Source organism: Haemorhous mexicanus, chromosome 31 (assembly GCF_027477595.1).
Source record: "Haemorhous mexicanus isolate bHaeMex1 chromosome 31, bHaeMex1.pri, whole genome shotgun sequence".
Classification (NCBI taxonomy): domain Eukaryota; kingdom Metazoa; phylum Chordata; class Aves; order Passeriformes; family Fringillidae; genus Haemorhous; species Haemorhous mexicanus.
In genome coordinates this window covers 4,270,363-4,294,359 of record NC_082371.1, presented here as the reverse complement: position 1 = coordinate 4,294,359, position 23,997 = coordinate 4,270,363, and the positions used below count along the sequence as shown (strand labels likewise).

At 57.7% G+C, this 23,997-nt stretch overlaps 2 protein-coding genes across 10 annotated transcripts in view; one reads left to right on the top strand and one right to left on the bottom strand.

Moving 5' to 3' along the window:
* The first annotated feature begins 129 nt into the window (after positions 1 to 129).
* LYSMD1 (LysM domain containing 1) lies at positions 130 to 1,689 on the top strand. 9 transcript variants are annotated; one of them, XR_009489817.1, is made up of 5 exons: positions 130 to 328; positions 554 to 852; positions 1,091 to 1,213; positions 1,269 to 1,369; positions 1,416 to 1,689. XR_009489817.1 is itself a non-coding variant. In XM_059871051.1 (5 exons), the coding sequence occupies exons 1-5, from the start codon at positions 233 to 235 to the stop codon at positions 1,420 to 1,422; spliced, it is 537 nt and encodes a 178-aa protein (XP_059727034.1). In that variant the 5' UTR covers positions 130 to 232; the 3' UTR covers positions 1,423 to 1,689. The 9 variants fall into 9 exon arrangements, 7 of the variants coding, with proteins under 7 accessions (XP_059727034.1, XP_059727032.1, XP_059727033.1 ...); XR_009489816.1 differs by having other exon boundaries at positions 1,091 to 1,268; positions 1,315 to 1,369; XM_059871051.1 differs by having other exon boundaries at positions 1,180 to 1,213.
* Positions 1,690 to 2,296: 607 nt separating this feature from the next.
* The window catches only part of LOC132340166 (rho guanine nucleotide exchange factor 11-like), a 33,846-nt gene continuing 12,145 nt past the window's right edge, over positions 2,297 to 23,997 (bottom strand). The window contains 31 exon segments of the mRNA XM_059870986.1: positions 2,297 to 2,692; positions 3,976 to 4,195; positions 4,744 to 4,895; positions 5,372 to 5,464; positions 6,583 to 7,083; positions 7,395 to 7,631; positions 8,286 to 8,356; positions 8,524 to 8,625; positions 8,852 to 8,939; positions 9,694 to 9,864; positions 10,149 to 10,224; positions 10,540 to 10,718; positions 11,601 to 11,718; positions 13,177 to 13,302; positions 13,392 to 13,474; positions 14,531 to 14,677; positions 15,560 to 15,798; positions 16,417 to 16,445; positions 16,447 to 16,465; positions 16,728 to 16,904; positions 18,285 to 18,411; positions 19,043 to 19,072; positions 19,383 to 19,467; positions 20,038 to 20,200; positions 20,428 to 20,451; positions 21,228 to 21,377; positions 21,907 to 22,003; positions 22,139 to 22,181; positions 23,083 to 23,181; positions 23,594 to 23,695; positions 23,871 to 23,936. Coding sequence (XP_059726969.1) covers positions 2,667 to 2,692; positions 3,976 to 4,195; positions 4,744 to 4,895; positions 5,372 to 5,464; positions 6,583 to 7,083; positions 7,395 to 7,631; positions 8,286 to 8,356; positions 8,524 to 8,625; positions 8,852 to 8,939; positions 9,694 to 9,864; positions 10,149 to 10,224; positions 10,540 to 10,718; positions 11,601 to 11,718; positions 13,177 to 13,302; positions 13,392 to 13,474; positions 14,531 to 14,677; positions 15,560 to 15,798; positions 16,417 to 16,445; positions 16,447 to 16,465; positions 16,728 to 16,904; positions 18,285 to 18,411; positions 19,043 to 19,072; positions 19,383 to 19,467; positions 20,038 to 20,200; positions 20,428 to 20,451; positions 21,228 to 21,377; positions 21,907 to 22,003; positions 22,139 to 22,181; positions 23,083 to 23,181; positions 23,594 to 23,695; positions 23,871 to 23,936 — 3,840 coding nt within the window. The 3' untranslated portion in view covers positions 2,297 to 2,666.

Genomic DNA, 23,997 nt, shown 5'->3' with positions numbered 1-23,997 from the left:
AATCAGCGAGCGCTCGGCGCGGCCCCCGCGGTCTGATGGGAGTTGTAGTTCGAGCGCGGGAAGCTTTCGTGGAAATGACGGCGGAGACGGCCCGGGCGGAACTACAACTCCCAGAAGGGGCCGCGAGGCCGCGCCGGTTCGGCGGGGCCCGGGGCCGAGCGCTCCCCGTGAGCGGCGGGGCCGGGCCGGGACCCCCGGGCGGGACCCCCGGGCCGGGATCCCCGGGCGGGCCATGGCGGGGAGCGGCGGAGCCGGGGCGGCCCCGCGGGAGCACCGCCTGCAGCCCGGGGACACGCTGCAGGGGCTGGCGCTGCGCTACGGGGTGACGGTGAGCGGCCCCGGGGGACACCGGGGGCAGGACAGGCGGTGGGGGTCCCCAGGGGTCATCTCGGGCCCGTCCTGGCCCGGTTCCCTTTGCCTAACCATCGTGGTCCGTGTCCCCATCCGTGTCCCCGTCCCTGTCCCTGTACTGGTCCCATTCCATCCCTGTCCCCGTTCTGTCCCCGTTCTGTCCCCGGTCCCATCCCGGTCCCATCCCGGTCCCATCCCGCAGATGGAGCAGATCCAGCGCTCCAACCGCCTCTACTCCTCGGACACCATCTTCCTGAGAGCCACGCTGCTCATCCCGGGACACCGCGACACCCCCGGGGACACCGCCGGGGACACCGCCGGGGACACCGCCGGGGACACCGCCGGGGACACCCCCGGGGACACCCCCGGGGACACCCCCGGGGACGGTCCCGGCCCCTCCCGCCGCGACCTCTCGGCCTCGGATTTCCTGCGGCGCTTGGACGCCGAGATCGGGCGCTGCAAGGAGGCGGCGGCGCAGCGGCTGCAGGGCCCGAGCTGCAGGTGGGAACTGGGGCGAACTGGGGGGGAAAATCTGGGGCAAAATCAGGAAAACTGGGGGGAAAACTGGGGGGAAAACTGGGGGGAAACTGGGACAAAATTGGGGAAAATTTCGGGGAAGAAATTGGGGTGAAACGGGGAAGATTGGGGTGAAGCGGAGGGAACCTTGGGGAGCAGCCCGGGTTTGGTGGCGCCGGGGCGGTGGCAGTGCCACCGCGGGTGTCACCGGCTGTCCCCGCAGCCCCGGGCCCGCCGCGGGTGGCCCCGGCCCCGCGTCCCCTCGGGGGGCCCGGCTGGGACCCCGGCCCCTCACCAGGACCCCGCGGGCAGCCGCGCTCAGGGACAGCGAGGACGAGATCTTCACCTTGTGACACCGGGGACAGCGGGGACATTGGGGACACCCTGGATCAGATCTTCACCTTGTGACACCGGGGACATTGGGGACACCCGGGATCAGATCTTCACCTTGTGACCCCGGGGACAGCGGGGACATTGGGGACACCCGGGATCAGATCTTCACCTTGTGACACCGGGGACAGCGGGGACATTGGGGATCAGATCTTCACCTTGTGACACCGGGGTCACCCAGGATGTGCCACTGCAGACACCTGGGATGTGACCGGGGAGGTGCCACCAGAGGTGCCACCGCTCCTCGCTGCCGTGGACCCCGAGGGGACACGGGGACTCTGGGGAGGTGTCCCGGTGTCCCCTCCCTGTCCCCGTCTGGGGCCGCAGGGCCACTCCCGGGGCAGCTGGGAGCTCCTGGGGACAGGGACAGGGACGGTGACAGTGCCACCTCCCCGTGCCAGCTTGTAAATAAACCGGAGCATTGTCACCGGGCTGGGCTGTGTCACCGCTGGGGACAGGGTGACACACCCTGGGGACAGGGTGACACCCCTTTGGGACAGTGTCACACACCCTGGGGACAGGGTGACACACCCTGGAGACAGGGTCACACACCCTGGGAACACCGCGGGGCTGGATCCCGGAATTCCCAAATCCCTGGGGAGAACCTGGATCCCAGAATTCCCCACCCCGTTCCCAAATCCCGGCCAGGATCCCCAAACCCCCATCCCAGGATTTGGGACCCCTCCCAAAAAAACTCTCCATAAACCCCCCCTGCCCCACGGAGAAAAAAAAACCCCAAATCCCATTAAAAAAACCCCAAATCCCATTAAAAAAACCCCAAATCCCATTAAAAAAACCCCAAATCCCATTTAAAAAAACCCCAAATCCCATTAAAAAAAAAAACCCAAATCCAAAAAAAAACCCCAAATCCCATTTAAAAAACCCCAAATCCCATTTAAAAAAAACCCCAAATCCCAAAAAAGCCCCAAATCCCATTTAAAAAAACCCAAATCCCATTAAAAAAAACCCAAATCCCATTTAAAAAAACCCAAATCCCAAAAAAAGCCCAAAACCCCCCAAAATGACTCCAGCACGGGGATCCTTCCCCGCCCCCCGGGCTCGGCGTTTATTTATAATATTTATAGTGGAACCCCGGTTCTGGGGGCAAACCCCGGGATTTGGGGCAAATCCGGGCTTGGGGGGTCCTGGGGGTGCCACCCCCGATTGTCACCGTGTCACCCCCGATTGTCACCGGGGGGGGGGAGGGGACACCCGGGGGTATTTACAGCGTGGGGGAGGGGCGTACGTACATATTTATAGGATTTTGGGGGAAAGGGGGAATTCCCAACAAAGTGCATTTGTCTGTCTGTCCGGCTGTCCGGGGGGAATTCCCGGCCGGAATTCCCTGGAAAATCTTCCGGGGGTTTGGGGGAGGGGAGGGAAATTCCAGCCCATCCCCCCCCTCCGGGTTAAAGGTGGGCGGGGGCGTCGGAGCCTGGAACGAGAGGGGGAAAATGGGGGAAAGAGTGGGGAAAATGGGAAAAATTAATGGGGGAAATAGTGGGGGAAATGGGGAATAATTAATGGGGGAAATAATGGGGGAAAGAGTGGGGAAAATGGGAAAAATTAATGGGGGAATTAATGGGGGAAATAGTGGGGAAAATGGGAAAAAATGAATGGGGGAAATAATGGGGGAAAATGGGAAAATAATGGGGAAAATGGGAAATAATTAATGGGGGAATTAATGGGGGAAAATGGGGAATAATTAATGGGGAAAATGGGAAAAATTAATGGGGGAAATAATGGGGGAAAATGGGGAAATAATGGGGAAAATGGGAAATAATTAATGGGGGAATTAATGGGGGAAAATGGGGAATAATTAATGGGGGAATTAATGGGGGAAAGAGTGGGGAAAATGGGAATAATTAATGGGGGAAATAATGGGGGAAAATGGGGAATAATTAATGGGGAAAATGGGAAAAATTAATGGGGGAATTAATGGGGGAAAATGAATGGGGGAAATAATGAGGGAAATAGTGGGGGAAATGGGAAAAAATGAACGGGGGAAATAATGGGGGAAATAGTGGGGAAAATGGGGAAATAATTAATGGGGGAAATGGGAAATAATTAATGCGGGAAATAGTGGGGAAAATGGGAAAAATTAATGGGGGAAATAATGGGGGAAAATGGGGAATAATTAATGGGGAAAATGGGAAATAATTAATGGGGGAAATAATGGGGGAAAATGGGGAATAATTAATGGGGAAAATGGGAAATAATTAATGGGGGAAATAATGGGGGAAATAGTGGGGAAAATGGGAAAAATTAATGGGGGAATTAATGGGGGAAAATGGGGAATAATTAATGGGGAAAATGGGAAATAATTAATGGGGGAAATAATGGGGAAAATGGGGGAAATAATGGGGAAAATGGGGAATAATTAATGGGGGAATTAATGGGGAAAAATGAATGGGGGAAATAATGGGGGGAAATGGGGAAATAATGGGGAAAATGGGAAAAATTAATGGGGGAAATAGTGGGGAAAATGGGAAAAAATGAACGGGGGAAATAATGGGGGAAATAGTGGGGAAAATGGGGAAATAATTAATGGGGGAAATGGGAAATAATTAATGGGGGAAATAGTGGGGGAAATAGTGGGGAAAATGGGAAAAATTAATGGGGGAAATAATGGGGAATTCCCGGGGAGTAATGGTGTGGGAAAGGGGACACGGAGGGGACAGGGAGGGGACATTAGAGGGTGGCACTGGGGGCTCTCACCTGTGCCGAGGGTGGTGGTGCCAGCGTGTCCCCCGTGGTGTCCCCCCTGGTGTCCCCGCGGGGCCTGGGGCGAGCTCTGGGGGCTGGGGGGCGGCGGGGCCCGCCCGGGAACGGGGTTGGGGACATTGTTGGGGACACTGGGGACACTGGGGACACTGGGGACGGCGGCGTCGCCCCCGCCCAGCGAGCGCAGCAGCTGCCGGTGAGCGGCTTCCATGGCCTGGGGGGACAGGGACAGCTGGGGACACTGGGGACACTGGGGACAGCGTCCCCTCACCTCAGGCTCAGTGATGTCCCCAGTGATGTCCCCCATGATGTTCCCAATGTCTCCACTGATGTCCCAATGTCCCCAGTGTCTCCAGTGATGTCCCCAGTGTCCCTCCCCAGTGTCCCCAATGTCCCCAGTGATGTCCCCAGTGATGTCCCCAGTGTCCCCATCTCACCCTCAGGCTCAGCAGTTTCCCATTGCCATCCCCAGTGTCCCCAATGTCCCCAATGTCCCCGTTGCTGTCCCCAATGTCCCCAGTGATGTCCCCAGTGTCCCCAGTGATGTCCCCAGTGTCCCCATCTCACCCTCAGGCTCAGCAGTTTCCCATTGCCATCCCCAGTGTCCCCAGTGATGTCCCCAATGTCCCTCCCCAGTGTCCCCAGTGTCTCCAGTGATGTCCCCAATGTCCCTCCCCAGTGTCCCCAGTGTCCCCAGTGATGTCCCCAATGTCCCCAATGTCCCCAATGTCCCCAGTGATGTCCCCAGTGTCCCCATCTCACCCTCAGGCTCAGCAGTTTCCCCCGCAGCTCCTCCAGGGTCCCCAGGATCAGCTCCGTGTCCCCAGAGGGGTCCCCCATGTCCCCAGGGCTGTCCCCGGTGTCCCCTCCCGGCCGGGGGGGGCCCGTGGGGAGGCTCAGGTAGAAGAAATTCCCTGCAGGAGGGACAGGGGACATCAGTGGCCACGGGGGCCTGGTGGCCCTGGGGACCCCTGGTGGCCCCCTTGGTGGCCCTGGGGACCCTTGGTGGCCCCCTTGGTGGCCCTGGGGACCCCTGGTGGCCCTGGGGACCCCTGGTGGCCCCCTTGGTGGCCCTGGGGACCCTTGGTGGCCCCCTTGGTGGCCCTGGGGACCCTTGGTGGCCCCCTTGGTGGCCCTGGGGACCCCTGGTGGCCCTGGGGACCCCTGGTGGCCCCCTTGGTGGCCCCCCGGGGGTGTTTCTCGTGGCCCCTCTGGAGTTTTAGTGTCCCCAAAGGGTTTTTGGTGGCCCCAAAGGATTTTTGGTGGCCCTTTTTGGGTTTTTGGTGGCCCTTTTGTGATTCTGGTGGCCCTTTCGGGGTTTTTGGTGGCCCTTTTTGGGTTTTTGGGGCCCTTCCAGGGTTTTTTGGGGGTGGGGGGAGGGGCCGGTTACCCTCGGCGCTGGCTCCGCCTCCTTCCCGCAGCTCGGGCTCTGATTGGCTGCAGCCGCGCGGGGGCGTGGCCTCCTCCGGCCCCTCCTCCTGGGCTGGGCCCCCCAAAAAAGGGGGGGGGAGGGGAAGGGGGGAGCGGCCCCGCCACCGGAATGCGGTAATTAGCACCCCAATTAGTTAATTAGCACCCCAATTAGCTCATTAGCACCCCAATTAGTTAATTAGCACACCAATCAGCTAATTAGCACCCCAATTAGTTAATCAGCACCCCCAATTAGCACCCAAAATCAGCACCCGAAGTTAATTAGCGCCACTAATTAGCACCCAGCACCCCAAAATCGGCACCCGAAGTTAATTAGCACCCAAAATTAGCAACCCGAATTAATTAGCGCCCAGCACCGAAAAGCAGCGCCCCAAAACACCAAAATTAGCATTCAGAGCCCCAAATCAGAGCCCCAAATTAATTAGCACCCCAAAATCAGCACCCGAAGTTCATCAGCACCCAGAACCCCAAATCAGCACCCAAAATTAATGAGCGCCCAGAATTAATTAGCACCCAGCACCCAAAGCTGGGACCCAAAAGCGGCACCCCGAAATCGGCAGCCAGCACCAAGACCCAAATCAGAACCCAGAATCAGAACCCAAAAATCAGAACCCAGAATGAACCCCCAAAAATCAGAACCCAAAAATCAGAACCCCAAATCAGAACCCCCAAAAATCAGAACCCAGAATCAAAATCCCAAAATCAGAACCCAAAATTAGAACCCGGAATGAACCCCCAAAAATCAGAACCCCAAATCAGAACCCAGAATCAGGAACGAGACCCCAAATCCCAAAAAGGAGCAGGGAACAAAACCCCAGGTCTGGGATGGAGCCGGGAAAGAGACCCCAGACCCCAGAGGGGGACAGGAACGAGACCCCAACTCCTGGAACGAGACCCCAGACCCTGAACGAGACCCCAAACCCTCAACGAGACCCCAACCCCTGAATGAGACCCCAACTCCTGGAACGAGACCCCAAACCCTGAACGAGACCCCAGACCCTGAAATGAGACCCCAAACCCCAGAGGGGGACAGGAACGAGACCCCAACTCCTGGAACAAGACCCCAGACCCTGAAGGAGGCCCCACATCCCGCAGGGATCCCCTCGGGCACTGCAGGCAATTCCCATCGACTCCCCCCAGCCCCCCCCAAATCCCCCCGGCCCCCTTTACCTTTCCGGTTGATTCGGATCCCGCTGGGCTCCGCCCCCTCCGGCCCTTCCTGGCCGGACCCCGGGAATTCCCGGCCGGACATCCTGGAATCCTGGCCGGACGTTGGGAACTCCCAGCTGGACATCCCGGAATCCCAGCTGGACGTGGCCGAGTCCTGGCTGGACACCGGGAATTCCTGGCTGGACACCGGGAATTCCCGGCCGGACGTTGGGAATTCCTGGCTGGATGTTGGGAATTCCTGGCTGGATGTTGGGAATTCCCGGCCGGACGTTGGGAATTCCTGGCTGGATGTTGGGAATTCCTGGCTGGACGTTGGGAATTCCCGGCTGGATGTTGGGAATTCCCGGCCGGACATTGGGAATTCCCGGCCGGATGTTGGGAATTCCCGGCCGTTCCCCCGGGGGTCGCTGGGGGCTCCGGCCGTGGGGGTCTCTCCGTCCTCGCTTTGGGGGTCCCGGCCCGGCCGGAGCCTCCGGACAATCAGGAGCCGCAGGGTGTCCACTGGGATTGGGGAGGGAAAACGGGATTTGGGGTTCTCCCAGAAAAGGGAAAACGTCCCGGGATGGGGAAGAGGGAGGGGAGAGAGGGATTTGGGATTTCCCCAGGGGATGGGGAAGGAAAAAGGGGAATTTGGGGTTTCCCCAGGGGATGAGGAAGGAAAAAGGGGAATTTGGGATTTCCCCAGGGAATGAGGAAGGAAAAAGGGGAATTTGGGATTTCCCCAGGGAATAAGGAAGGAAAAAGGGGAATTTGGGATTTCCCCAGGGGATGAGGAAGGAAAAAGGGGAATCTGGGATTGTGGGAGCTCTCACCATCCTCCAGCGCTGCCTCGGCCACTCCGGCGTTCCCCGGGGATTTGGGGATTCCCGGGACGGGGTCGGGACCCCCCGGGACGGAGTCGGGGTCCCCCAGGCCGGGGTCGGGGTCCCCCAGGCCGGGGTCGGGGTCCCCCGGGTCGGGGTCGGGGTCCCCAGCCCCGGCCCCCCGCGGCTCCTCCAGCAGCTCCTGCAGGGGCCGGGCCCTGCCCGAGGGCTCGGGGTCACTGCCAGCTGTGGGGAGGGACACGGTGGGGACACGGTGACAGCGGGGACAGCGGGGACAGCGGGGACAGCGGGGACAGCAGGGACAGCAGGGACAGTGGGGACAGTGGGGACAGTGGGGACAGCAGGGACAGCGGGGACAGCGGGGACAGCGGGGACAGCGGGGACAGCAGGGACAGCGGGGACAGGGGGGACAGCGGGGACAGGGGGGACAGCGGGGACAGCAGGGACAGCGGGGACAGGGACAGGGACAGCAGGAACAGTGGGGACAGCGGGGACAGGGACAGCGGGGACAGGGGGGACAGCAGGGACAGGGACAGCAGGGACAGCGGGGACAGGGACAGCGGGGACAGGGACAGGGACAGCAGGGACAGTGGGGACAGTGGGGACAGGGACAGGGACAGCAGGGACAGTGGGGACAGGGACAGCGGGGACAGGGACAGGGACAGCAGGGACAGTGGGGACAGTGGGGACAGGGACAGCGGGGACAGGGACAGGGACAGCAGGGACAGTGGGGACAGGGACAGCGGGGACAGGGACAGGGGGGCAGGGACAGCGGGGACAGGGACAGGGACAGCAGGGACAGTGGGGACAGCGGGGACAGTGGGGACAGCGGGGACAGGGACAGCAGGGACAGGGACAGGGGGGCAGGGACAGCAGTACCTGAGGAGCAATCCTCGGGCTCAGTGTCTCGGGCCAGCTCCGGGGACACGGCGGGGTCTGGCAGCAGCAGGCTGGGACAGGGACAGGGACAGGGACAGGGCTGGCACCGGGACAGGGACAGGCAGCCCGAGTCCCCGTCCCAGGGACCCTCTGGGGACACCAGGAACCGCCTGAGCTCCATCCCGTTATCCCCGTTATCCCACCATTCCCCCCATTCCCGTTATCCCCGTTATCCCACCTGGAGGCTCCGTTCCCGCTGGCCTCGCCCTGGCCCTGTTTCGGTGGCCCCGGGAGGCTCCTGGTGGCCCCTTGCACCGCCTGCTCCAGCAGCTGCATCCACCTGCAATTCCAGCCAGGAATTCCAGCCGGGAGCTCCAGCCCTTCCCGGGAACTCCCCTCTCATCCCAAGGACTTCTGTCCCCCCAGGAGGGAGGAATTCCTGCCCATCCCAGGGAATTTTCCAGCCCTTCCCAAGGATTTCTGTCCCCCCCCCAAGGGAGGAATTCCTGCCCATCCCAGGGAATTTTCCAGCCCTTCCCAGGGAATTTCCCAGGATTTCCCCTCACGTGTTCTTCTCCGAGGACGTCAGTGCCACCAGCTCGTAGATTTGGGGGCCCAGCTCCGAGGTGCAGATGATGAACAGAGCACGCTTGTCTGGGGGGGACAACATTCCCAACATTCCTCCCGTTCCCAGCCCCACAATTCCCCAAATTCCCGGAATTCCCAGATTTCCCTGCTCCCACCTGTGGCCATGGAGCAGATGAGCAGGGGGCTGAGCTCCAGGATGGGGCTGAACCCCCATTTCCCCCAAACCCCTCCTTTTTTACACAAAACCCCCATTTCCCCCAAACCCCTCCTTTTTTACACAAAACCCCCATTTCCCCCAAACCCCTCCTTTTTTACACAAAACCCCCATTTCCCCCCAAATCCTCCATTTTTACACAAAACCCCCATTTCCCCCCAAACCCTCCCTTTTTACACAAAACCCCCATTTTCCCCCCAAACCCTCCTTTTTTACACAAAACCCCCATTCCCCCCTGAAAACCCGCAGGATTCCCAAAATTCCCTCCAAAATTCCTGGAGTTCTGGGATTTTCCCTGCCCACCTGCAGCCAGCTGATGACATCACTGAAGCCTCATTTCCCCCCAATTTCCCCCATTTCCCCCTATAAAAACCCAACTTTTTTACACAAACCCCCCGTTTTCCCCCATTAACCCCCCGGAATTCCTGGAATTCCCGGGTTTCCCGCTCCCACCTGCGGCCACAGAGTGCTGAGCTGATGACAGGACTCAAGCCTCATTTTCCCCCAATTTTCCCCCAATTTTCCCCATTTTCCCCTATAAAAACCCCATTTTTTTACAAAAACACCCTGTATCCCCCCCGGAATTCCCGGAATTCCCGCTCCCACCTGTGGCCACGGAGCGCACCAGCAGCGAGCTGAGCTTGAGCACGGGGCTGAAGCTCTGCTTGGTGTCCGGGGTCCCCCCCAGGCCACCCTTGCTGTGGCACTTCAGCAGCCAGCGCTCGTCCTGCCGCTGCAGCAGCACCAGCAGCTCCTCCAGCAGCAGCACGTGCAGATCTGCCAAAGGACAGGGCTTTGGGGAACTTCATTGGGATTTTGGGTTTTTTTTTGATTTTTTGGGATTTTTTTGGGATTTTTTTTTAATTTTTTGGGATTTTTTAAAAATTTTTTGGGGATTTTTTTTTTTTATTTTTGGGGGATTTTTTTTTATTTTTGGGGATTTTTATGTGATATTTCAGTGATTTTTTTTTTCAGTTTTTGGGGGATTTTTTTGGGGATTTTTGGATCCCAGTCCCTCCCACTTCCCATCCCAGTCCCTCCCAGTCCCCCCCAGTCCATACCCACGCTCTTGTCCTTGCCCACTCTCCAGGCCAGGGGTCCCTCGTGGATCATCCGGTGCGAGGTCAGGTCCAGGTTCTGTGGGACCAAAACCCATGGGAAACACCCCAAAAAACAGGGAAACACTCCAAAATCCAGGGAAAACACTCCAAAACCCAGGGAAACCACCCCAAAAACCATGGGAAACACCCCAAAATCCAGGGAAACACCCCAAAATCCAGGGAAAACACCCCAAAATCCAGGGAAAACACCCCAAAAAACAGGGAAACACCCCAAAAAACAGGGAAACACCCCAAAAACCATGGGAACCACCCCAAAACCCAGGGAAACACCCCAAAACCCAGCAGGGCTCCCGGGCAGGCCGGTTTTCCCGGGAAGGGCGGGCGGGAGTACCCGGAATTCCGCGGCCAGGGGGTTGCTGGTCCTCTCCAGCGCCGAGGTGTCCAGGCGCCGCTGGTGCTCCTGCAGGCGCTGCCGGTTCTCGGCGCGGCGCACGGCCTCGTTCACCGCCCGCAGCACGTCCCGGCTCTGCTCCCGCGCCCGGAGCAGCTTCTGCTGCTCTGCTGAGCCCGCTGGGAATGGGGAGAATCCAGGGGAAAATGGGAGTGAGATCACTGATCCCACACCCGCAGCACGTCCCGGCTCTGCTCCCGCGCCCCGCAGCAGCTTCTGCTGCTCTGCTGAGCCACCTGGGAGCGGGGAAAATGGGGGAAAATGGGAGTGAGATCACTGATCCCAGGGACACAGCACGTCCCAGCTCTGCTCGCGGGCTCGGAGCAGCTTCTGCTGCTCTGCTGAGCCCCCTGGGAACGGGGAAAAACAGGGGAAAATGGGGAAAATGGGAGTGAGATCACTGATCCCACACCCGCAGCACGTCCCGGCTCTGCTCGCGGGCCCGCAGCAGCTTCTGCTGCTCTGCTGAGCCCCCTGGGAACGGGGGAAATGGGGAAAAATGGGGTTGAGATCACTGATCCCACACCCGCAGCACGTCCCGGCTCTGCTCGCGGGCTCGGAGCAGCTTCTGCTGCTCTGCTGAGCCACCTGGGAACGGGGAAATGGGGGAGAAACGGGGGAAAATGGGATTGAGATCACTGATCCCGGGGACACAGCACGTCCCGGCTCTGCTCGCGGGCTCGGAGCAGCTTCTGCTGCTCTGCTGAGCCCACTGGGAATGGGGAGAATCCAGGGGAAAATGGGACAGGAGTCACTGATCCTGCACTCAGAGCAGCTTCTGCTGCTCTGCTGAGCCCGCTGGGAATGGGGGAAACACAGGGAAAATACACAGGACAACGGGAAAAATCCATGGAAAGACCCAGGGGAAAATGGGGAAAATCTAGGGAAAACCGGGGAATTAAGAGGGAAAAGAGGAAAGGGGAAAAGGGGGCTCTCCAGGGAGAGGGGGACGAGCCAGCCCAGGCCAGCCCGGCGGCGTTTCGGGGCGCTCCCGTCCCTACCCGGGCTGCACTTGATGACGTTCTCCAGCAGCAGCGGGTACTTGGTGAGGCGCTGCATCTCGGCGATCAGCAGGTCCTTCAGCTGCAGCCGCCGGCACTGCGGGTTGCTCTCGGCCTCCTGCCAGGGCGGGGCGTTCCCCAGTCACGGAATTCCCGACCCCCCTGCTTCCCCGAATCCTGGGATTCCCGACCCCATTGCTTCCCCGAATCATGGAATTCCCGACCCCCCTGCTTCCCCAAATCCTGGAGTTCCTCACCCCCCTGGTTCCCCAAATCCTGGAGTTCCTCACCCCCCTGGTTCCCCAAATCCTGGAGTTCCTCACCCCTCTGGTTCCCCGAATCCTGAAATCCCGAAGTTCCTGCCCTCACTGCTTCCCCAAATCCTGACATTCCTGACCCCACTGCTTCCCCACATCCCAAAATCCCCGGTGAGCCCAAAACCCCGAAATCCCAAACCACTGAAACCCCTAAATCCCGAAATTCCTGACCCCACTGCAGGGAGATAAAGGGGAAAAAACAGGGGAGGAAAAAAGGGAGAGAACAGGTGGAGATGAAGGTGGGAAGGGCAGGGAAGGTGGGAATGGGGTGGGGTTGGACCTGCATGAAGGAGAACAGGTGGAAATGAAGGTGGGGAGGGAAGGGAAGGTGGGAATGGGGCGGGGTCGGACCTGCATGAAGGAGAACAGGTGGAGATGAAGGTGGGGAGGGCGGGGAAGGTGGGAATGGGGCGGGGTTGGACCTGCATGAAGGAGAACAGGTGGAGATGAAGGTGGGGAGGGTGGGAAGGTGGGAATGGGGCGGGGCCAGACCTGCATGAAGGAGAACAGGTGGAGATGAAGGTGGGAAGGGCAGGGAAGGTGGGAATGGGGCGGGGTTGGACCTGCATGAAGGAGAACAGGTGGAGATGAAGGTGGGGAGGGCAGGGAAGGTGGGAATGGGGCGGGGTTGGACCTGCATGAAGGAGAACAGGTGGAGATGAAGGTGGGGAGGGTGGGAAGGTGGGAATGGGGTGGGGTTGGACCTGCATGAAGGAGAACAGGTGGAGATGAAGGTGGGGAGGGCAGGGAAGGTGGGAATGGGGCGGGGCCAGACCTGCATGAAGGAGAACAGGTGGAGATGAAGGTGGGAAGGGCAGGGAAGGTGGGAATGGGGCGGGGTTGGACCTGCATGAAGGAGAACAGGTGGAGATGAAGGTGGGGAGGGCAGGGAAGGTGGGAATGGGGCGGGGCCGGACCTGCATGAAGGAGAACAGGTGGAGATGAAGGTGGGGAGGGCAGGGAAGGTGGGAATGGGGTGGAGCTGGACCTGCATGAAGGAGAACAGGTGGAGATGAAGGTGGGAAGGGCGGGGAAGGGCAGGGAAGGGGGGCTGGGACCTGCATGAAGGAGAACAGGTGGAGATGGAGGTGGGGAGGGCGGGGAAGGTGGGAATGGGGTGGAGCTGGACCTGCATGAAGGAGAACAGGTGGAGATGGAGGTGGGGAGGGCGGGGAAGGTGGGAATGGGGTGGAGCTGGACCTGCATGAAGGAGAACAGGTGGAGATGGAGGTGGGGAGGGCGGGGAAGGGGGGCCAGACCTGCATGAAGAGCTGGAAGCGGCTCTCCTTGCGCTGCTTGGTGCGGATCAGCTCCAGCGCGATCGACTGCGACGAGCAGAAGGCGGCGGCCACGCGCTGGAACTCCTCCTTGGCAGCGCCCTCGAACTGGGAAAACGGGATTGGCATTCCCGAAATCCCCGAAATCCCCGGGGCTGGGTGCCCCAGGCGGCGGGAAGGGGTCTGGGCTGCCCTACCCGGGCCAGCATGAGGTCGCCGATCTCGCCCACGATGGGACCCTGCTCCTCCCGCAGCCTCCGCATGGACTCCCAGAGGGAACCTGGGGATGCAGGCAGGGCAGGGGGAGAGGGGGAATGGGGACAGGGATGGATGGGGGAATGGGGAAAATGGGGACAGGGATGGGGGAATGGGGAAAAATGGGGACAGGGATGGGGGAATGGGGAAAAACGGGGGGAAAGGGGAAAAATGGGGACAGGGATGGATGGGGGAATGGGGAGAAAGGGGGACAGGGATGGGGGAATGGGGAAAAACGGGGGAAAGGGGGAAAAGGGGGACAGGGGATGGGGGAATGGGGAGAAAGGGGGACAGGGATGGATGGGGGAATGGGGAGAAACGGGGACAGGGATGGGGGAATGGGGAAAAACGGGGGGAAAGGGGGTAAAGGGGGACAGGGGATGGGGGGAATGGGGAAAAAGGGGGACAGGGATGGGGGAATGGGGAAAAATGGGGACAGGGATGGATGGGGGAATGGGGGGAAAGGGGGAAAAGGGGGAGTGGAGGGGACAGGGGATGGGGGGGAATGGGGAAAAATGGGGGGAAAGGGGGGGGAAAGGGGGAAGAGGTGGAAATGGGGAAAAGAGGGAAAGGAATAGGAAAAGGGAGGGAAAAAAGAGAGGGGAAAAAAGGGAGGGAAAGGGAGGCAAATTTGGTATTTCAGGATTTAGTGGATTTGGGATTTTGGGGATTTTGGGGATTTGGGGTTTCAGGATTTGGGGATTTGGGGTTTCAGGATTTTGGGGTTTCAGGATTTGGGGATTTTGGGGATTTGGGGTTTCAGGATTTGGGGATTTTGGGATTTCAGGATTTTGGGGATTTGGGGTTTCAGGATTTGGGGATTTTGGGGATTTGGGGTTTCAGGATTTGGGGATTTGGGGTTTCAGGATTTGGGGATTTTTGGGATTTTGGGGTTTCAGGATTCGGGGATTTTGGGGATTTGGGGATTTTGGGGATTTGGGGTTTCAGGATTTGGGGATTTGGGGTTTCAGGATTTGGGGATTTTTGGGATTTTGGGGTTTCAGGATTTGGGGATTTTGGGGATTTGGGGATTTTGGGGATTTGGGGTTCAGGATTTGGGGATTTTGGGATGCTGTCTCACTGTGCACGTCGATGAGGTCGGGCAGGTTGGGGAAGAGCAGCCCCAGCTCCTCCCGGCTCAGGAGCTGCTCCCGGCGCAGGCGTTGGAAGAAAAGCAAATCCAGAACACGCAGGATGCGCAGGTGGGACAGCTCGGTGACAAACAGCTCTGGGGACACAGCGGGGACATTGGGGACACACTGGGGACACACTGGGGACACACTGGGGACACAGGGACAGAGCCCACGGGTGGGACAGCTCGGTGACAAACAGCTCTGGGCACAGGGGACAGCACTGGGGACAGCAGGGACATCCAATTCCAAAAGCAGCCCCCGGAGCAGAACCCGACACCCAGAACCCCAAAACCAGCCCCAAATCCCGGGAAAAAACCAGGAATGAGATCCCAAATCCCAGGAGTGAGATCCCAGATCCCGGGAATGAGATCCCAAATCCCGGGAATGAGATCCCAAATCCCAGGAGTGAGATCCCAAATCCCAGGAATGAGCCCCTAATCCCGGGAATGAGCCCCCAAATCCTGGAAAAGGGCTGGGAATGAGCCCCTAATCCCAGGAAAGGGATAAGAATGAACCCCCAAATCCCGGGAAAAAACCAGCAATGAGCCTCCAGATCCCGGGAATGATCCCCTAATCCCAGGAAAGGAGAAGAATGAGCCCCCAAATCCCGGGAATGAGCCCCCAAATCCTGGAAAAGGGCTGGGAATGAGCCCCTAACCGTGGGAAAGAAGAATGAGCCCCCAAATCCCGGGAATGAGCCCCCAGATCCTGGAAAAGGGCTGGGAATGATCCCCTAACCCTGGGAAAGGAGAAGAATGAGCCCCCAAATCCCGGGAATGAGCCCTCAAATCCTGGAAAAGGGCTGGGAATGATCCCCTAACCCTGGGAAAGGAGAAGAATGAGCCCCTAATCCCGGGAATGAGCCCCCAGATCCTGGAAAAGGGCTGGGAATGATGCCCTAACCCTGGGAAAGGAGAAGAATGAGCCCCCAGGAGCACCCCCAGCCCCGGCATTCCCGGCGTTCCCGGCGCTCCCACCGTTGATGACCTCCTGGCGATCCACCTCCCGCGGGGACAGGCTGGCCAGCAGCTCCCGGCTGACCGAGTGCTGCCAGCTCTGCGCGCTCTGCTGCCAGCCCTGCCAGCCGGGCTGGGAATTCTGGCCGGGCTGCGACTCCGGATCCGCCTCCAGCTCGGGCACCGCGCCCGGCTCGTCCTCCAGCAGGTGCGGGAGGAAGGGGTCGGCCCCGAAGCCCAGGCTGGGAGAATCCATGCTCCTGGAAATGGGGGAAACGGGGAAAATTGGGCGGGAATAATGGGGGGGAAACGGGGGAAATTGGGGGGGGGAAGGGGGGGAAATTGGGGGGAAAATTGGGAGGGGAAAGGGGAAAAATTGGGGGGCAAAAATGGGGGGAAACGGGGAAAATTGGGGGAAATTGGGGGAAATTGGGGGGAAAGGGGAAAATTGGGGGAAATTGGGGGGGGAAAAGGGGAAAATTGGGGGAAATTGGGGGGGGAAAGGGGAAAATTGGGGGGGGAAAAAGGGAAAATTGGGGGAAATTGGGGGGGAAAAGGGGGAAATTGAGGGAAATTGGGGGAAAAATTGGGGGGAAATTGGGGGGGAAAAGGGGGGAATTGGGGGGGAATTGAGGGAAATTGGGGGGAAAATTGGGGCGAAAAGGGGGGAAATGGGGGTGGGAAAGGGGGAGAAAATTGCAGGAAAATTGGGGGAAAAAGGGGGAAATTGGGGAAAAATTGGGGGAAAAAGGGGGAAATTGAGAGGGGAAGGGAGGGAAAAATGGAGAAAGAATGAGGAAAAGAAATGGGAAAAAAAGAGGGAAAACTGGGGAAAACTGGGCAAAGTGGGAATGGGAATTCCGGGGGGGGTCACTCACCTGCGCCCCATCTTTGGCGTGTAGGGGGGGGGTGGGGTTTTCCAGGGATCTGGGAAAAGAATGGAAATGGGATTTTGGGGTGTTACCCCAAACCTGGGGCTGGGCCCTCTGGAATTCCGGGATTTCTGGGATTTCCCACCTGTGGGAAGGGCTGGAGGCACAAAGCCCTTCCCCAAAAACCCCCGAATCCCAAACTCCCCCGATCCAGATGCTCCCCATTCCCGGAACTCGTTCCTACACCCCTGTCACCCCAAACCTGGGGCTGGGCTCTCTGGAATTCCGGGATTTCTGGGAATTCTGGGATGTCCCACCTGTTGGAGAGGCTGGAGGCGGAGGAGGAGGCCGAGTGCAGCCGGGGGGTCTCGCTGCCCGCGTCCATGTCCACGTCGCTGCGGGAGCGCGGCACCGGCTCCGAGCGCCGCGAGCGCCGCAGCTCCTCCCGCCCCTTCAGCGACTCCGAGCGGCCCAGGCGCACCTCGCCCCGGGAGCTGCTGCAGCACAGGGAACATTGGGAATCACGGCAAGAAATCCTGGAATTCCGCTCTAAAAATCCTGGGATTTACCCGAGAAATCGGGCGCACCTCGCCCCGGGAGCTGCTGGAACACAGGGAATGCCGGGGGGGGAATCGCGGCAAAAGATCCCCAGGAATTACAGCAAAAGTCTTGGGAAGCAGGGCAAAACATCACGGGAATTATAGAAAAAAATCCCTGGGATTTGTGGGGAAAAATCTTGGGAATTCCGGCAAAAAATCCCCAGGAATTACAGCAAAAATCCTGGGAAGCACGGCAAAAAATCAGGGGAATTACAGAAAAAAATCCCTGGGATTTGTGGGAAAAAATCTTGGGAATTCAAGCAAAAAATCCCCAGGAATTACAGCGAAAGTCTTGGGAATCACGGCAAAAAATCAGGGGAATTACAGGAAAAAATCCCTGGGATTTGTGGGAAAAAATCTTGGGAATTCCGGCAAAAAATCCTGGGAATCATGTCAAAAAATCAGGGGAATTACAGAAAAAAATCCCTGGGATTTGTGGGAAAAAATCTTCAGGAATTACAGCAAAAAATCCTGGGAATCATGGCAAAAAATCAGGGGAATTACAGAAAAAAATCCCTGGGATTTGTGGGAAAAAATCCTGGGAATTCCGGCAAAAAGTCTCCAGGAATTACAGCAAAAATCCTGGGAATTATGGCCAGAAGTCCCAGGATTTACAGGAGAAATCAGGCGCGCCTCACAGCGGGAGGTGCTGGGGACAGGGAGTGCTGGGGGAAAAATGGGAATTCTGGCAAAAAGTCCTGGGATTCATGGCAAAAAAATCCCCAGGAATTATGGCAAGAATCCTGGGAATCACAGCAAAAAATCCAGGGAATCCTGGGAAAATATCCTGGGATTCACAGCAAAAAATCCCCAGGAATTTCAGCAAAAAATCCCCAAGAATTAGGGCAAAAATCCCAAGGATTTAGGGCAGAAAGCTCCCCAGATTTAGGGAAAAGATCTCAAGGATTTAGCATAAAAGTCTTGGGATTTACAGGGAAACAATTCGGGAATTCTGGCAAAGCTCCTGGGATTTGGGGGAAACATTTCAGGAAAACCCACAGGATTTTGGGGAAAACCCACAGGATTTAGGGAAAACCCCCCGGATTTGGTGAAAAACCCCCAGGATTTGGTGAAAAACACCTGAGATTTAGGGGAAACCCCCCGGATTTGGTGGAAACCCCCCAGGATTTGGTGGAAACCCCCCAGAATTTTGGTGGAAAACCCCCAGGATTTGGTGAAAACCCCCCAGAATTTTGGTGGAAACCCCCCGGATTTGGTGAACCCCCCGGATTTCAGGACCCGCCCGGAATTCCGGCCGTCCCAGCCCGTTCCCACCTGTCGGGGTCGAGCAGCTCCTCGGGAATGCTGCCCGTGGAGAGGCGCTGCGCTCCCGGCTCCGGGGGCTCCCCGTGGCTGTTCTCAAAGTGCTGGATCATGGTCCGCACGTTCCCCGGCTTCACTGCTGGGAAAAACACGGAATTCCGGGATGGGGGGGGGAACAGACACAGCTCCGGCCCAAACCCCAAATCCCTCACCCTCAATCCCGAATCCCTGATCCTAAATCCTGAATTTCCCCTCCTAGATCCCAGAATTCCCTTCCCAAATATCAAATTTCCCATCTTGAATTCCCAAATCCCAAATTTCCAATCCTAAATCCCAAAAATCCCGGCCCAAATCCCAATTTCCCGATCCTAAATCTCAAATTCGTGATCCTAAATCCTCAATTTCCCCTCCTAAATCCCAGAATTCCCTTACTGAATTTCCCATCTTAAATTCCCATCCCAAATCCCAAATTCTCGATCCTAAATCCCAAATTTCCCATCCTAAATCCCAAAATTCCCATCCCAAATCCCAAATCCCCATCCCAAATCCCAGACCTGATCCTAAACCCCCAATTTCCCGTCCTGAACACCAAATTCCCAGCTCCAAAACCCATCCTAAATCCCAAACCCTGATCCTGAATCCCAAACCCCCCAAATCCCAGAGTTCCCAGGAATTCCATCAGGGAAATAAAAATGGGAATAAACCCCAAAACCAAGGGGAAAAGATGACAGAAGGATGAAGGAAAAGCAACAGAAAATTGGGATTTTTACCTTCAGCTGGGGACAGGGGGACATGAAATGCTGGAAAACAAAGAGGAGGTGTCAAAGTTCCCAAAATCCCGGGGAAAACCGGGAATCCGGGAATGCTGATGGGATGAGAACGGAAAAAAAAACCAACGGGATGGGGATGCGGGAATGAGGCCGGGATCTGGGAATTCCAGGGGAGTTTGGGGAATTCCGGGGAAAATCCCTGGAAAATCTCTGGGAAATCCTAGGAGAGTCCCAAGGAAATCCTGGGATATTCCCAAGAAAATCCCAATAAAATCCCAGCTGATCCCAGGCGTGCCGGGGCGGGGCCGTTCCCGGATCCCGGAATTCCGGGCTCACTCACTGCTCTGGGAGGAGCTCCGGGGCTTCCCGATGTATTTCAGGATCGGGTTCTGCCTCTGCTCCTTCTCCTTCCTGGAGCTGCTGCTCTGTTGGGAAAGAATCCTGGAATCGCTCGGAATCCCGGGAATTCCCTGGCCCAAACCCCAAATTCCCATCCTGAATCCCAAATCCCCATCCCAAATCCCAAATTCCCATCCTGAATTCCCATCCCAAATCCCAAATCCCCATCCCAAATCCCAAATTCCCATCCTAAATCCCAAATTCCCATCCTAATCCTGAATTCCCATCCCAAATCCCAAATCCCCATCCTAATCCCAAATTCCCATCCCAAACTCCCATCCCGAATCTCATATTTCCCATCCTATTCCCAAATTCCCATCCCAAATCCCAAATTCCCATCCCGAATTCCCATCCCAAATCCCAAATTCCCATCCCGAATTCCCATCCCGAATCCCAAATTCCCATCCCGAATCCCAAATTCCCATCCCAACCCCCAAATCCCAGGATTTGGGTCCCAAACCCCAGAATTCCGGTCTCAGATTCCCAGGATTTGGGTGGAAACTCCCGGGATTCCCCCCAGGCCCCCAGGCCGGACTCCTGGGATCCCCTCCCCGGAGGCGCTGCCGGGAATTCCCGGAATTCCGGGCCATTCCCACCTTTTTGGCCTTGGGGAAGAAGGGCAGCCACTTGTCCTTGTCCGGGAGCTTCTCGGGGGCGCCGGGGCCGCGGGATTCCCGGGATTCCCGGGGCTCCCGGGGCTCCCGGGGCCGGATCCCGGCGTGGGCCATGAAAGTGCTGAGGGCGAAGGCCATGGGGGAGCTGGGAGAGAGAATTCCAGAGGCTGGGACCGGCAGAACTCCCGGGATTCCCGGGAGAGGGGGAAGTGGGAAAACCGGGAATTCCGGGGAAAGGACCCACAGGGAAAACTGGGAATGGGAGGGAAGAGAGGGAAGGGGAAAAGGGGGGAAAAAAGAGGGAAAAGATTCCACAGGGAAAATCAGGAAGGGCCCAAATTCCCAGATTTTCTTCCCGCTGGATCCGCTCACCTCCGCTCCTCCTCGTACTTGGAGCTGCGGGAAAAGGAATTCCTGGGATTCTTCCATTCCCAATCCCAAATCCCCACTCCCAGTCCCTCTCCCAATCCCAAAATTCCCACTGCAGCGGCAAATCCCATCAGGAATTCCCCAATTATCACAGGATGTCCCCGAGGGGCCCATCCCAGTGATCCCAGCAGGAATTCCCAACGAACCCATCAGGAATTCTCAAATCCCATCCCGAATTCCCAATTCCCGATGATCCCACTGATCCCATCAGGAATTCCCAGTGATCCCATGGGAATTCCCAAATCCCCATTTCTCACAGGATGTCCCTGAGGTGTGCATCCCAATTCCCATGGGAATTCCCAATCCCAAATTCCCATCTCTCACAGGATGTCCCTGAGGTGTGCATCCCAATTCCCATGGGAATTCCCAATCCCAAATTCCCATCTCTCACAGGATGTCCCCCAGGTGTCCATCCCAATTCCCATCAGGAATTCCCAGTGATCCCATCAGGAATTCCCAGTGATCCCATGGGAATTCCCAATCCCATCTCTCACAGGACGTCCCCCAGGTGTCCATCCCAGTGATCCCATCAGGAATTCCCAGTGATCCCATGGGAATTCCCAATCCCATCTCTCACAGGACGTCCCCCAGGTGTCCATCCCAGTGATCCCATCAGGAATTCCCAGTGATCCCATGGGAATTCCCAATCCCATCTCTCACAGGACGTCCCCCAGGTGCCCATCCCAATGATCCCATCAGGAATTCCCAGTGATCCCATGGGAATTCCCAATCCCATCTCTCACAGGATGTCCCCCAGGTGTCCCAGCTGCCTCTCGGCCAGCGCCCGCTCCCTCTCCCGGCATTCCCGCGGCTCCCGGGCGCAATTCCCGAGCTCCAGCTCCTGCAGCTCGTTCTCCCCGTAGAGGCTGCCCAGCCCCAGCGTGCGCTTCGTCCTGGGGAGGGAAAATCGGGATTGGGAACTCCGGGAATTCCCGGAATCCCAAACACCCGGGGTGTCCCGCTCGGCTCCCTGGGGAACGCTAAAAAACGAGATGGGGAGGGCCTGGAATTCCCAAAATTTGGGATTGCCTGCTCTGTTCTCCGGGAAAAGCCAAAAAACCAGGATTGGGAGCGCCCAGAAAGTCCCAAAATTCCCAAAATTTGGGATTTCCACTTGGTTCTCTGGGAAGAGCAGAAAAAAAAAAAAAAGGGACGGGGAAAGCCGGAAATTCCCGAAATTCCCAATTTTCCCCTTGGGTCTGTGGGAAAAGCTGAAACCAACAGGATGGGGAACTCCCAAAATTCCCCAAATTTGGGATTTTCCCCACGTTCCGCTGGGAAAAAGCAAAAAAACCCCGGGATTGGGAGGTCCAAAAACCCCCTGAATCCGGGGATTCCCTCAGGCTCTGGCCCAGGCAGGGACGGGGAGCTGCCGGAATTCCCGGAATTCCCGGGCCTGGGGTTTTCCCGGGCTATTCCCACCTGTAGTCCTGGAGCTGCTCCTGGATCTCCGGGATCACCGACTCCTGCGCCTCCAGCAGCGCCGGCCGCAGCTCGTCCCCGCTCCGCAGGCGCAGCTCTGGGAATCCCGGGAAGTTCGGGATTTGGGAACGCCCCTCGCACTCCAGAGCTGATTCCCGGGACACTCTGGGAATTCCCAATCCCGGCCCTGGGCTCCTCCTCCCGGGGGACGTTCCCGGAATTCCGAACTCACCGATCTCAGCCAGGAGCTGCTCCGGCACCTTCACCCGCAGGGGCTGGGAAAGAGGGAAAAGCTCCCAAAATCTGGGAAACCCTCCCAAAATCTGGGAAACCCTCCCAAAATCTGGGAAATCCGCCCAAAATCTGGGAAACCCTCCCAAAATCTGGGAAATCCTCCCAAAATCTGGGAAACCCTCCCAAAATCCTGGGAAATCCATCCCAAAATCCTGGAAACCCTCCCAAAATCTGGGAAATCCTCCCAAAATTCTCCCAAAATCTGGGAAATCAGCCCAAAATCTGGGAAATCCTCCCAAAATCTGGGAAATCCTCCCAAAATCTGGGAAATCCTCCCAAAATCTGGGAAATTCTCCCAAAATCTGGGAAACCCTCCCAAAATCCTGGGAAATCCTCCCAAAATCTGGGAAATCCGCCCAAAATCTGGGAAATCCTCCTAAAATCTGGGAAACCCTCCCAAAATCTGGGAAATCCGCCCAAAATCTGGGAAATCCTCCTAAAATCTGGGAAACCCTCCCAAAATCTGGGAAATCCTCCCAAAATCTGGGAAATTCTCCCAAAATCCCCAAAATCTGGGAAATCCGCCCAAAATTTGGGAAATCCTCCCAAAATCTGGGAAACCCTCCCAAAATCTGGGAAATCCTCCCAAAATCTGGGAAATCTGCCCAAAATCCTGGGATATCCTCCCAAAATCTGGGAAATCCTCCCAAAATCTGGGAAATGTTCCCAAAATCCCCAAAATCCTGGAAAATCCTCCTAAAATCCTGGGGAAATTCTCCTCTGATTCCCAAAAATCCTCCCGAAATTCCAGAATATCACCCCCAAATTCTTCAGAATCCTGGAGAATCCTCTCTAAATCCTGGAAAGCCCTCCCACAATCCCTCTACCTGCCCCCAAACTCCCGGAATTCCCCCCCAAATCCCGGGAATCCCGCCGGCTCACCGCCGCCCTGTCCAGGAAGACGTTCCAGATGTCCCTGCCCAGGGCCCGGCTCTCCCGGGGGCTCTGCTGGCAGCAAACCTCGGAGCACAGGTGGAACAGCTGGGGGGAAACCGGGAATGCCGGGAATGCCGAGGGAACCCCGGAATGCCGAGGGAACCCCCGGATTCCTGAGGGAACCCCCGGAATCCTGAGGGAACCCCTGGAATTCCGCTCCATCCGGAGCCCTGGGAACCCCCTGGGAGGTGCCAGAGGTTGGGAATGGCATCCCAGGGCCAGGAAATCCCAGGATTTACTCCCAGGAATGTTCCTGAAGGTGCCAAAAGTTGGGAATGGGATCCCAGGGTCAAGGAATGCAGGAAATGTTGAGGAAATTCTGTGAATTTGGAGGAAATCCTGGAATTTCTGCTCCATCCTGATCCCAGGAACATTCCTGGAAGCTCTGGGAGGTGCCAGAGGTCGGGAATGGGATCCCAGGGGTCAGGAAATCCCGGGAATCTGGGGAATTCCTTACCAGAGGAGTGGGATCGGCCTGGGAGAAGAGGAACCTCAGGAAAACTCCCAAGTGGGCCGGGCGGGATTTGAGAATTCCCAAATCCTGGAACACGGAATCGCTCTGGGAACACAGAGAGGGAGAAGTGGGAACTGCCAGGATCCCCAAAATCCCCTCCAAACTCCCACCTGGAATGCCCAAAATCCCAAAAATCCCCTCAAAACTCCCCCCAGGAATCCCCAGCCCTCCCCCCCCGGAATTCCCAAATCCCCAATTCCCGCTTTTCCCAAACCCTCACCTCGTTGCTGCCACTCCCAGGCTCACAATCCTCCTCGGGGCCGATGATCTGGGGCCTCCCCGATCCCTATCCCAAAAAAAAAACCGGGATCAAGCTCCGGGAACAGCTCTGGGGGGGATCCCCGTGG

What these genes read in the sequence shown, in the direction of transcription:
- LYSMD1 (XM_059871049.1), top strand. Translation starts at nt 233, where the DNA reads ATGGCGGGGAGCGGCGGAGCCGGGGCGGCCCCGCGGGAGCACCGCCTG. An exon ending in CGCTGCGCTACGGGGTGACG is followed by an intron (nt 329 to 553) that starts GTGAGCGGCCCC and finishes CCCATCCCGCAG; the next exon opens with ATGGAGCAGATCCAGCGCTC. An exon ending in CTGCAGGGCCCGAGCTGCAG is followed by an intron (nt 853 to 1,179) that starts GTGGGAACTGGG and finishes CCCCGCGGGCAG; the next exon opens with CCGCGCTCAGGGACAGCGAG.